The sequence below is a fragment of the Phocoena sinus genome, chromosome 15 (assembly GCF_008692025.1).
Source record: "Phocoena sinus isolate mPhoSin1 chromosome 15, mPhoSin1.pri, whole genome shotgun sequence".
NCBI classification, from domain to species: domain Eukaryota; kingdom Metazoa; phylum Chordata; class Mammalia; order Artiodactyla; family Phocoenidae; genus Phocoena; species Phocoena sinus.
Window position 1 is genome coordinate 54970309 of NC_045777.1, and position 13519 is coordinate 54983827.

The 13519-nt window shown below is 47.3% G+C and overlaps 1 protein-coding gene across 4 annotated transcripts in view; it reads left to right on the top strand.

The window, feature by feature from the left end:
- Positions 1–13519, top strand: part of RBFOX1 (RNA binding fox-1 homolog 1) — a 2234275-nt gene that overhangs the window by 990275 nt on the left and 1230481 nt on the right. For all 4 annotated transcript variants that reach the window (XM_032606353.1, XM_032606358.1, XM_032606355.1 and 1 more), the window contains one exon: positions 11831–11893. In XM_032606353.1, coding sequence (XP_032462244.1) covers positions 11831–11893 — 63 coding nt within the window. The remainder of the gene's footprint in view (positions 1–11830; positions 11894–13519) is intronic.

Below are 13519 nucleotides of genomic sequence, written 5' to 3' on the forward strand. Positions count from 1 at the left end.
GCAGGCGATGATGTTTGCTTGGAATGGGGAACATTCTCTCTGAGAGCAAATACAGCATAATTGCCATTCAGATCAGGGTTGAAGTTCTAATTTCTCCATGGGAACTTGCACAAATTCTTAAGCTCTCTGAGTATCACACTTCATCTGAAAATTAGAAATAATGATGCCCACAGCATAGGGATGCCGTGGGAATGCAGTGGAATGCGGCGTGCAGATTGCTCCTCACGGTGCATGGCTCAGAGGGAGCGTTGGATACTGCTTCTTCTCCTCCTCTTTCCTATTATTATTATTACTATTCTCCTGTTATTATCATTGTCTTGATATACATTCACATACGTATGTCTCTATTTGTCTCAAATCGATATTTACTGAGTTTCTTTAAGTTACAATATTTTACATCACTTTACTTCTTTAAGATCATCTTCAGCTTGGGAGGAGGACCTGAGTATACAGTAGGTACAGCTCTTCGAACACCCCGTGTAATTACACTCTAAACCCTTTCCCTATGTTATCTCATTGAATCATTGAAAGAATCTGCAAAGAGTCATTGTCATTTCCACCTTATCCACGAGGGAACTGAGGCCCAGAAATGTAAAGTAATTTACTCAGGGTCACACAGCTAGGAAGTGCTGAAGCCGGGATTTATACCCAGGTGAGGAAGACTCTCAACGTCAAAACCCTTCCTTCATGCATACACTGGTCTCTGCAGATGTTGTCATGGGTCCTCTAGTGACCCATCAGAAGCTGGATATGGGATCTGTGGGGAAATTGGGCTTAAAGAAACAGCTTTCAGTGATGTGATGAGTTAGTGAAGAACCCCTGGGTCTCAGATGGAGACCCTTGCAGTGCCAGAGGAGAACGTGATTTCATTCTAGAATTATTCACTCATTCATTCATCCGTCCCACAGATAATTAACGAGCACCAGTTTTGGTCCAGACGCTGTGTTAGGTGCAGAGGAAGGTCCTCAGTAGGGGACAAAACCCTCCGTGTCTGAGTCCTCGTGGAATATTCAGTGGAGCAGGAAAGGCAGATGCTGATCAAATGGTTGTTTTGCTGTGTGAGTTATAAGTGACGATAAGGGAGCCGGTCCTAGATCTGCTGGAGAGACAGATGGAGGAGGCTTTGCCAAGGAAGCGATATTTGAGCTGAGAGCTGAAACCACACAGGGTAGAAACCACAAGGGCATGGTCTCCTTTCTCTCTGAACCCTGCTCCTGGAGCCTGGCGAGTTTCAGGTGACACTGAGCCCTCTCTCTAATCAGTTTTCATGCCTTTGAAGTAGCAGAGTTTTTTCTGTATCAGATTTCTGCAGACGTTCGTCCTCTCTGTCCATCTCGAGTCTCTTATGTGTGAGGTTCGGTGGTTTGTACATGGATGAGATCCTTTGGTCTCCTTGATACCAAGTAGGTACCCGGCCAGTTCCAGACACTGATGGATTTGGGTAAACTCAGTTCATGTGAACTCGTGAACATTTGCTGAGAAGCCTCATTCCTTTTGGTGGAATGAACTCACTGGCTGTTGGTGCTGTGATGGGAAGGAACATTTTTGTCTCCCAGACAATTCTGTGATGCCAATAATCAGCTTGCAGTCCCCATCCATTTCTGCTAGTCTTTTATCGTTCAACCTGAGTCTGTCTGCAGGAATTAAAAATCATTCCTGTCTCTGGTTTACTTTGCCCATCCTCCCCTCCAGGACCTCTAAGAAACCTCATGGCCCACAGTCCCCTTTAAAGGGTGGAAATGTGGAATTCTCTAGGTTCATGGTAGGAAGCTGCTCCACGAAGCTGATGGTCACACTTTTTCTCCTCCTGTTAGAAATGAGCCTCAAGGCCCTGCCAAAAAAGCCATACTGGGCAATTTCTCTACTTTTACTTTTTATTTATTTATTTTTTGCGGTACGCGGGCCTCTCACTGTTGTGGCCTCTCCCGTTGTGGAGCACAGGCTCCGGACGTGCAGGCTCAGCGGCCATGGCTCACGGGCCCAGCCGCTCTGCGGCATGTGGGATCTTCCCGGACCGGGGCATGAACCCGTGTCCCCTGCATCGGCAGGCGGACTCTCAACCACTGCGCCACCAGGGAAGCCCAATTTCTCTACTTTTAAAAAACTGATAGGTATACCAAATATTGGTTAAAAGTATGCATTTTACAGCCACACGGAACTGGATTTGGATCGTGGCTTTGCTGATTACTAGCGGTAAGACCTGGGGTAATTTCTTTCAGATTCTTAAGTGTCAAGTTCATCCTCGTAAAAAGGGAAATAATGGATGTTGTGCCCGGGAGGGGTGTTTTGTAAGTAAAATGCCTGGTAAGTGGTAAATGCGTAGTACCGGATAATGATCGTAGCAGTATCACTATTTATTATTATTATTCATATCTTTACTTATTTAGATCTTTGTGAACGTGTATGTGAATCTGTGTAAGCTTCTATATCAAGGGTGGCAGTCTTTCTCCATAAAGGGCCAAGTAGTAAATATTCTGGGGTCTGTGAGTCAAAGAGTCTGTCACGACTAGTCAGTTCTCTTACAGCGTGAACACAGCCATGGATAATACACAGATAAAGGAGCATGGCTGTATCCCAATAAAACTTTTTCACCAAAACAGGCTACGTGTTGGATGAGACCCACGGTCCATCTGGTCCACAGGGCAAGCTTCAGTGGCACAGTTGCCTGGTCCTGCACAGCCTGCCTGTGTGGTCCTGAATAGGTCTCGCCCTGATCACTCAGTCACCAAAACATGGGCCGTAAGCCACAGAAACCCACCCACCATAGGCTCGGCCAGAGGGGCACTTTCTCAGGAAGGCACCCAGTGTCTCGTGCTCATCCTCAGTGTAGGACGTTCAGCGAGGCGTCAGAAGTGAAGGTGGAGAGACACAAAGGTTATCTGGAACCCAGGTGGCGAGTGGAGAGCTCTGGGTGGGGCCCTCTGCTCCCCTCTGCATCGGCTCCGTTCTCCTTGCTTTCCAAGGGTTGACTTGCCCTGCTGTGCCGTCTCCTTGTCCCCCATCACTTCTCCCAAAAGGTGCCCTGGTCCTCAGTCCGTGTCACCATCCAAGGGCCGTGTCCATGAGCTGACAGCAGCATGTTGCCCTCATGTCCAGGTTGTAAAAATCCTAAGATAAGGGTCCTAATGCCCATCCCAGAGTCAGGCCCTGCCCTCTTCCAAACATCTGTCCAGGGAGAAAGAAGGTGAGTGGGAGAGAGACGAGACACCCCCATTCCTGAGCAGGTGCCCTTCTTAGAAAAAGGGATGTGGGTGCAGAGATACAACAAAACATCCCCCTCTTCCTTACTCCTAAACAAACCTTTGCTCAATAACGCCTCTAAGTGACACTGTTTTGACTCCGCACCATATTTCAACTGCCTATTCTGGGCCTGGCCACAGGGACGGCTGCTCTCTGCTTACCCAAGAAGAACCTGGTGATATTTCCCAGCTGAAAGCACATACCTCTTTCCCTCACTCTACACCCAGAAAGTTTTAATTTTATAGAGATTGAAATAATCAGGTCTCGCGTGTATATTTCCTTTCACAGAGTTGCTTTCGCATGCTTTGAATGCAATGTCCTGTCTTATGTACTTGGTGGAAAAAAAATAATATAAATACACCTTGAAATTTCCCTAGAGTTCAGCTTCCCTGTTTCATACCGAGTCTAGCTAAAGTTTGGAGCAGAATAAAAAGCGCCTCGTTGCCTTACACACTGTTATCTCTGGCAGGTTCAAATACAGTTTCTCCAAGAAGGCTGTGGTACCTTTGCTCTTTCTGGCCTCGATTCTGAGAGTCTGAGGATTTCTTTGGAGTACACACAGAAGCATCTTTCTGACAGACAGTGCAAATTAAAAGATCCTGTGTGGCCCAGGAACCTGGGACCCAAACGTGCCCCTTGGGTTTTCATTTATGGTTAGGCAGTGCAGACACAATTATTGCTGACAGGGAAGCAGAGGCTGGTGGCAGAGTGCATGTGACAGGAGGCTCATGCTAGCCCGTAATTGGGAGGATTATTTTTAATCAGAACATACCCTACAGCCCAAACATTAGAAATCTCCTGTAATGCCAAGACAGGAAATTAAACACACCAACAATAAGCCTCAAAGCGGGGTGGCGTATAGGGTGTAATATCGTTAGTCTCTCAAAGGTCCCTGGAGCTTTAGGGGGAAGTTTGCTTCCCTGGGGAGGGAGACCGGGAAGCCTCTTCCCACGGAGCAGCCACCGATATTGTACCTGAGCCCTGACTGGACAGGGTGAGCGCAGCCAAATTAAATGCAGCAGGCAGACTGATGGATGCTTATTGCGTTTAAACAGTATGACAAGTCAAATATAAGCCTTGGAGCAGCAGCTGCAATTGTATTTCATCACTGAGGGAAGAGCCCCATTGGTTCTTCAGTTTGGGAATTCTTAAATGACACCTACTATGTGCCAGCAGCTGTGTTGGCCAGTGGTCTATCTGGGCTCTGCTGTCAGAGTCACCTGGATAATCTTACTTACTTGGCAGAATTTTGCAAAGCACGTTTCGACTGTGTTTATTGGAAGGACTGTTGTTGACCAAGTAGGCATCGTTGTTGGGCGTCTGGCATGATGAACATGTATTGACTAGCCACGCCAGGCAGTTATATTGTGTAATCCTCACACCAGCCCTCCAAGGAGCAGGGCATTATTATTCCCATTCGATAGGTAAGGAAACAGAGGCTCAGAGAGGTCAAGCAGCTTGCCCCAAATCACATTGCTAAATGAGTGGGAGAACTGATTTCGAACCCGAGTCTGTGTCCCAAATGGCTATAGTACCATCATTCATGAATAAGGTAAAGTATGGCCTGGGGCTCTAAAGTGCTGATGACCCAATGGAGAGGACAGATAAAGCCACTAATGTCTGCGAGCCACGAGTGCTCAGAGGTACCAGTGGGATTCTGAGAGCAGGGAGCTGGGAGCTCTTCGCTGTGCTTGGCAAGGGCACCCCAAGGATGTGAAGACTAGGTCCCTGTTCCCCAGGCAGACGAAAAGAGAACAGACTCCCAGGCAAGGGAACCAGCCAGGGCAAAGGCTGGTGAGGTTGGAGTGGGGTGAGGATTCCATTTTAGCTTAGAACTGTTGGCTGTTGGCTTTCGTTCTTGTTCAGCTCAGTCACTTAACGTTCAACAGGGGCAGGAGGGGAAGAACAGGACCTTTGGGGGAATACTCAATACAGACCAGGCGTCGGATGTGGGACCGGGGTAAGATGCAAGAAGAGATGGTGCGGGACAGTCAGCTCAAAGAGTGTCCCATGCCGGCCTTGCTGCATGGGTGCTCACGCCTGATTGCAGTGGGAGATGGTGCTTTAACCCACGGCACCCCTTAGAAAACAAACCGCAAGTTCACAGTAAAATGATGCATTGGTCTTGAGTCTGGAGCTCAGGTGCTGAGATCCTGCAGTGAATCCAGGGACACGGCAAATCATTTGCATGGCCGAGCACGGCTGGGCAGATCACTACTGCAGTGGCGGCCAGTGGTCAGCAGCCTCATGTCATGTGGCTGAGAGTCACTGGATTCCCTTGGGGAGGGTCGCCGTCTCCACCCTAAGGAAGCTGCCATGCACCTCCCATTCTGGCCCGCTTGCCTCCCATCCCAGGAGTGATTGGCGCCTGCCCCTCCACGCTCCACCATTGCCAGATCGCACATTATTAAGCCCCTATGGTACCAGCTGCATTCCTCTGTGCTGGTGTGGCTTCAGGGCCCCTTTAAGAACAGTTAAGCTCCAGACATCCGAATAAGGTCAGGGGCCGCTGAGAAGCTTGGAGAGAGCGCACGTGGTCATGATCACCGATGTGGTCAAGATACAGTGGGCGTATTTGAAGGCAGAGCTGCTGGAGAAGCCTCCCAGCTGGGGGAGATGCCACCCTTTGAGACACGTGACTCTTTTGTTGGCAAGTAACAGAGACCCACTCAGAATAGCTCGAAAAACGGGGACATCCATTACGCAGCCCAGAAGTGAGTCTCAGCCGTGAGAGTCGGGAGGTGCGGTCGGTACCAGGAGGGTCAGGCATCCTGAGCAGCTGGGTTGTCCGTCAGTGAGGCGGCCCCCACGCCCACCTGGAGCCCTCTGCCTCGGGGCCCCTGCACTCTTGCCTCTTCGCCTCTCTGCTCTGTTCTTCCTGCTCCAGAGCGTGGCTGCTTCCCTTCTTGCTGAGTACGTGGCAGGGAACAGTGACCCCACAATAAGCGAGTTCTCAGTTCTGGGAGCCGGCGGAAACTTCGCAGCGCTGTGCAAATTCCCGGAAGAAAACTGAACTTGCATCAGGTGACATCTCATCCCTACTCAACACAGCCCTAAGGGAACCAGGGGTCAGGTACCTCAGACCTGATTTCTGGACTGAGCTAGGCGGAGATGAGGTGGGGGAGGGAAATAGCTCTTAGAGAAGCTGGTAGTCACCGGAAGTGTGTCTAAAGTTAGCCACAGGGTGAGAAAGCCTGCCTCCCTCCCTCCCTCCCTCCCTCCCTTCCTTCCTTCCTCTCTTCTCTCCCCTCTCCCTCACTCACTTTCATCCTTCCTTCAGCAAGTACTATCACATGCCTTCCATATCCACTGCAGTGTGGTCAGAGGTAGAGTTAAAACGGTGAGCAGACACACGTGGTCCCTGCCCTCATGGAGCCGGCATGCTGGTGACACAGGCAGACTTGAATTAGAGCATTTTCAGCTGACTGTGAAGAGACATCTGTGAGGTGCACTATGAAGGAAAGACAATGGGCTCGTGAGACCGTGTGGCCGAGGTTTCCATGAGGAAGTAATGATGAGAGTTAATTGGGTGTTAAGAGCATCCCAGGTCAAAGACACAGCCTACAAAGCATCCCTGTGGCTGGTGGGGAGTAAGATGTGACCCAGAACTGGCAGGTCCCTGGGGCTGGTAACACAAGGGATCTGGAGGGCGGGTGTGACTGCTCACTAACAAACAAGGCTGAGGCTGTGGCCAGGAGCACACCATGTGGGGCGTCAGCCTGTGTCCCCCACCGTCGTGAGCTTTGTCCTCAACGGAATGGGCAGCCATCCACCTAGGGTTGAAACCATCAAGTAACGTGGGTGCATTCATAGCTTGGAAAGATTGCTCTGCCTGCTCCGTGGGGGGCTGAGAGGGGCAGGTGTGGAGACAGGAGATCTCAGCAGCTCATCATGGTCACCCGTGTGCAGGAATCCATGAAGCAGTGCGTGGCCGATTCTATGGAAGTAGAAACGTTGCAGTAGCCAGCCCTGCTGAGAGAGTCCGAGTTAGAAGCTTAAACTACGCACTGCCTGCCCAGGGGTCATCAACTGCAGCATCTTGGAAGTAATTGGTTCGCTGTCTGTGCATCCATTTGGATGGAGTGCCGAGGTGACTGCAGCTAATGCACGGAGTGCGCAGCTCTGCCTGACTTTGTTCCGACGTCCTTTCTGTTCCCTTCACTCACAGCTCTTTAGCTGGTGCATAGTCTCAGTGCCATGAAAATTCCATCCAATTTCACTGGGACCCAAGACTCTCCCTGGTCACAGATTGCCCTTTAGGTAGTTTGTGAGAGTAATTACAAACTCAGGACAATCTTAGTTTAGTTTTGTTTCATTTTAAGTGACATCACTGCTTTGGAACTCTAGATCCTTAGATTTTCCTTGCTGTCTGGTGCCATTGCTAATGACCATGTCTATTCTCACCTTGTAACAATAGTTCTCAGCCTTTGTTTTTATAAAACAATCCACCTAAAGGATTTGACAGATTCTTATTAGTGTAAAGGATGGGGGGGTATAAAATTCATTTCAACTGCAGGCTGGATTAAAAACAGATCCAAAAAAAAAAAAAAAACAGATCCAAAGGTGTGGGCATGAAGCTGACATGGATGTGAAATTAATCTTATCACCTGCATGCCAAGTAGGGGAGCACCATAGAAGGCCATGATGCTCAGAGAAAACTTCTTTCTGGAGTAAAGCTCAGTGCCCTTCCTTGGTGCTGTAGCACTTTGAGTCAGCGAGCTTCCTAGGCTTTCCAATGTGGTGAGCAGCTGCTAAGGGGCTGGGCACTGTGCCAGGTAGCAAGGCTACGGGGTTGGATAGAACTTTGTCCTTGCCCTCCAGGAGTCCACAGCCTGGACAAGGCCAATGCTGCAGTGGGTTAGAGAGAGTGTATGATTCTTGTTCAGATAGAGGAATGTGCAAAAGGCCATGGGACACCTGGAAAAAAATCAGTCCAGCTGGATGGGTCAATGAAAGTTACAGAGAGAAGTTTACATTTGGGTGGACCTTGAAGAATGAGTTCAAATTGGGCCAGGTGATGGGGAGCTCTGGAAGGAAGATGTGGCCAAAGGGTTGGAGGTGTATAGTGCTACGTGTCTTTCGAAGTAGTTCAATTTAGCAGGATCTTCAATGTGAGTGAGTGTCTTAGGGGATGGAGGAAACAACTGGAGAGGAGGAGGGGCAGGGGTTAAGAAGGTTGAACTTGATCGTAGGACCTATAATAAGTGTATCTATGGGGCTTCTCTCGTGGCACAGCGGTTGAGAGTGTACCTGCCGATGCAGGGGACACGGGTCTGTGCCCCAGTCCGGGAAGATCCCACATGCCACGGAGCGGCTGGGCCCGTGAGCCATGGCCGCTGAGCCTGTGCTCCGCAACGGGAGAGGCCACAGCAGTGAGAGGCCCGCGTACCGCAAAAAAAAAGAAAAAAAAAAAGTATATCTATGGATATATGACCAGTCTACCTAGGATCTACTACTACTGCTATTTCTATTATTAGGGCACAGATAATTCTCCAGCTGAGGCATACTATGAATTTATAGAAGATAACCGTATAGTTTGACTATTTATTCCCTAACTGTCCTAACTCTTCCTTCCACTTCTTCTGGTTGCATTCTTCTCATCATTAAGATCTCAACCCCACGGCCACTTCCTTGGCAAGGCCTCCCCCAGCATCCCTGACCAAGATCTGTCTTTCCCAGTAGACTGTAGGCATCAGGAGGACAGTGTTAGGCATTAAAAAAGACTTAATAAATAATAATAAAATTTTAAATGGCGTCGACTTTGTACCAGGCACAGTGCTAAGCACCTTACAAATATTAACTTTTTTAAAAAATAAATTTATTTATTTGTTTTTTATTTTTGGCTGTGTTGGGTCTTTGTTGCTGTGCACAGGCTTTCTCTAGTTGTGGCGAGCAGGGGCTACTCTTTGTTGTGGTGCATGGGCATCTCACTGTTGTGGCCTCTCTTGTTGTGGAGCACGGGCTCTAGGCATGTGGGCCTCAGTAGTTGTGGCACGCGGACTCAGTAGCTGTGGCTCACGGGCTTTGGAGTGCAGGCTCAGTAGTTTTGGCGCATGGGCTTAGTTGCTCCATAGCATGTGGGATCTTCCCGGGCCAGGGATCGAACCCCTGTCCCCTGCATTGGCAGGTGGATTCTTAACCACTGCACCACCAGGGAAGCCCCCAACTATTAGCTTTTAATACTCACCTCTATCCATTGAGGTAGGTACTATGTTTATTCCCATTTTACTGAGACAAAGAAAGGTTAAGTGACTTATCTGTGGTCACAAAGCTAGTAGGTAGTGGAGATGTGGATGGATGGAAGGAAGGAAGGAAGGATGGATTGAATGAAGGAAAGAAGGATGGAAGGTGCTTGGATGGATGGATGTGTCACTGAATCAAACTTTGGTCCATTCTTCCACTCACAGTAAAGCCAATCTACTGACACTAGGCTGTGGTGAAGGGAAGTACCGCATTCACTGTGGGCACCGGACAAGGAGGGCAGCTAATGCTCAAAAAACCCTAACTCCCCTTGTGGATTTCAGGGAAGAGTTTTTAAGGGCAAGATGAGGGAGGGAAGTCACAGGGTGTGTGATCAGCTTATGCACAGTTCTCTGATTGCTTGATGTTGGGGTAACAGGGTGGTGTCACAGGGGTTAACATTATCAATTCTCAGGCTCCAGCAGGTCTGGGGGTTACATACTCATGGTCATCATGTAGTTAACTTTGTCCATTTGTTGGGGGTTTTAGTACCTGTAAAACAACTCGGGAATGGGCGTCAGATACTATTATCTAGGTACTCCAGGGAGGAACTAAAGATTCTGTGACTGCCATATGATTGATTTACTGTTTAAATTGTTTCTAGTTCTCCTGGCCCAACTCTACTTTTGTCCCAACATGTTTACAACCTTTCAAACATTAATTCTGAAGCCAAGCTTTTGTGACTCAGGGGAGACCTGGAAGACTAGAGCTTTTCTACAAACAAGAAGCAGGCAGAGGACATGGTGGGGGTCTATCCTGGGAAGGCCCCATAGGGTCCTGCTTGGTGACAGATGGATAAGCACTGTTACCACCATCTTCAAGCTTCATAGCTGTCTATGCCCTCAGGCCTCTCCAGCCACTGGTCTCTCTCTTTCCAGTATTTTGGAACCTCTTGATGTTATCAGATATTCTAATTTATCAACACCAGTGCTAGTGAAGTTTAAAAAAAAATGTGAAGTTAAAAAAAATCGTGCATATTAAAAAGGGGAAGAGTATTTTTTAAACATATATCTGCCAATCATGTTTATAATTGAGCTCTGAAACTTGTGAATTGCATTGAGTCTGGGTATAAGTTATAACCCTACTTTACAGGAGTATTGAAAGAGCACTGGATCAGGATTCTAGAACACCGAAAACCAGTCCCACCTCTGCTACTTAAGTTTCTTCCAGAGAGGAAGCAAGTCAGGGGCAACTCTCGTTGGTGCAAGGTGCCGTATACATCTTTCAGATTTATTAGTAAATCTTTTTTTTTTAATTAATTTCTTTATTTTTGGCTGCATTGGGTCTTCGTTGCTGTGTGCAGGCTTTCTGTAGTTGTGGCGAGCGGGGGCTACTCGTCGTTGAGGTGCACGGGCTTCTCACTGTGGTGGCTTCTCTTGTTGCGGAGCACGGGCTCTAGGCACGCGGGCTTCAGTAGTTGTGGCTCACAGGCTCTAGAGCGCAGGCTCAGTAGTTGTGGCGCACAGGCTTAGTTGCTCCGCGGTGTGTGGGATCTTCCCGGACCAGGGCTTGAACCCGTGTTCCCTGCATTGGCAGGTGGATTTTTAACCACTGCACCACCAGCGAAGTCCCTCTATTAGTAAATCTTGATTTTTCTGGTTGAAGATGACCTTTCCCCCTACTCACTGAGTTATATGATATTATAATGGCCATTTGCAGCTCAGGTGATATTTGGTTTATTTAAATATTAATAAAAATGAATCTTCCTCCCTCTGATTGGGTGACAGTAGCCATGTTTATAAAATTTATTATTGATGGGACACCTTATATCACAATTTTATTCATTGCTAAATGAAGTCACTTGGAACCTTAGCTATCACAGGATTGAGCATTACAGAATCTTCGAGTTCTAGAATTGAAAGGAAATTTAGAGTTGGTTTCATTCTGCCTAACTCAATTCAGGAGATTCCGCAATAATATCTCTGAAAGATCAACCTCCCGTCTTTCCTTGAACACATCCTGTGACAGAGGGCTCACTGTGTAAGACAAGAGTATAGCAGAATGGTTCTAAACTTGGTGCCCAACTGCGCAGGTTCAAATCCAGGCTCCCCAAACAGTATGCATACTTTGCTCAACTTACTTGAGCTGTGCGAGTCTCAGTTTCCTCTTCTGAAGTGGAGAAAATAGTAACGCCTTCCTAATTGGAGTGTGAAAGCATGCTATGAAAATATATTTGAAGATTTGCTGTTAATCATTTTCATCATCATCGCCATTGTCATTGTTAAATTTACCATATAATCAAGCACCTATTTCAGAGGTTAACCAGATATTGCTATGACAAGAAAAGATACAGACCCAATTCAAGGATACATTCCTCAATACTAAAGTCTTCCCTTCTCTTACTCCCTAGGAAACTGCTCAAAGAACTCATGCAAGTGGAACTTACAGCTTCCTTGATCAGACTCAACATTCAGTAAGTGCTACCGCTTTTGGAAGGTCATTACAGAATTCCATCCATTGCTTTGATCCTGTTTGTGATGAAAAGCCTCTTCTGCAGGCCTGGGGTTCCCACAAACACTTTGCTGCTTGCCTGTGTCTTTCTTTTTTGCGCCACTGCGTTGGATTCAGAGATGAGAAGAGGCTTTGCTAGATAGAACCCCGGAAAAGAACAGAGAAAATGTCTGAGAGTGTGGATGGGTTAAACCTACCATTACTGCCTGGGGGTTAAATTAAATGTGCTTTTGTTTTCTTTTTGTTCCCTAAATTTTTCTCATCAGGAGACATTGTCCCCCTCTCCCAGTCATAGGACCCTGCAAAGTCAAAAGAAATGGCAGCAATCAGAGGAGTTAGTGAGACCATATATTTCTTGAAGCATTTAAGAACAGTTCATTTTGCTCTTTCTGAGCCAGAATACATTACTCCTATATAGAAATTACTTCAAAAAAGAAATTCTGTACTTTAAGATGCTGGGGTACATTTTGGAAATTTCATTTGTTTTTAGCAAGTAAGCAGTTTCTGCCGTCTGCCTGTCTTATTGGACGCAAGGACTTTATTTTTGGTGAAGCTAGCAGTATTTTGTCCAATTTCTCCAACTCTTATTTTTTCTGATACACCAGCATTCGGGGTAGTGGTGACACTGCATCTCCGTAAAGTCTCTGCCATCAGCTCTCCTCTCCAGGAGTTCTGCTGGCTGGCGAGCAACTTGTTTGGGGAAGAAATCTGTAATAATGTAACCATAAATATCAAAATTTAAAAAGGCTAACTTAAGGAAATATTTAGTTTTTTCCAAGATGTAGCTTCCTTCATAGGTTTCAGAATTTCTTAACATATTCTACTTCTGAGAGTGGAGGTGACTAATTTGACACATCAAATATCATAAAGGGGCAGGTAGAATTGGAGGCTGCCGGACTCCAGGCCTGGGAGAGGCTGATCAAAGGGAATTCTTTCACCCTCACTGGTATTTCAAGACTCCCCTTATTGCTATGGCATTTGCATATGCGAAGGAAGCTGGGGAGGAGGAGACGGAAAGAAATGAAAAGATGGTGTATTCGCCGGCTGGGCACATCAGAATGATTTCCTGTAACCCTGATCAGCTAAAGCTTGTATCACACAGGAGATTAGACCCACAGCTTTTGTTCCCAATAAGAAAGGAAACTTCATGTCTAATTCCCTACATGCCACATCTATCCGTTAATGCCTTTGAATTTCAGGCTACAGCATTTCTTGAAAACTGGGGGATTTTGTAAGCGAAACAAGGAGGGGGCTGTTTGGCATGCAGTCTGTTCAGATCTATTTGGTGGGAAGTTAAATATGCACGTTGCTTTAGCTGTTCCTGTTTCAAGTAGTTTCCTTCTCCTGGATGCCTCGGTGGTGCTGGAGCAGACGGGGGAGGGGTAGAGGGAGGAAGGTTTTGAGGATGGGTTTTCTGATGATCTATGATCCTCCCACCTTTCTCTTTACCTTCTGGACATGATACAAGTTACTGCTCTCGGGAAGAAACCCATGTGCCTTTCCGGGATTGGAGCTGATGTTCCTAACCTAGGGGAGGCTCTGGTCCCTGAGATAATCAGTACAGTGTTGTAAGGAACTCATGTTACTT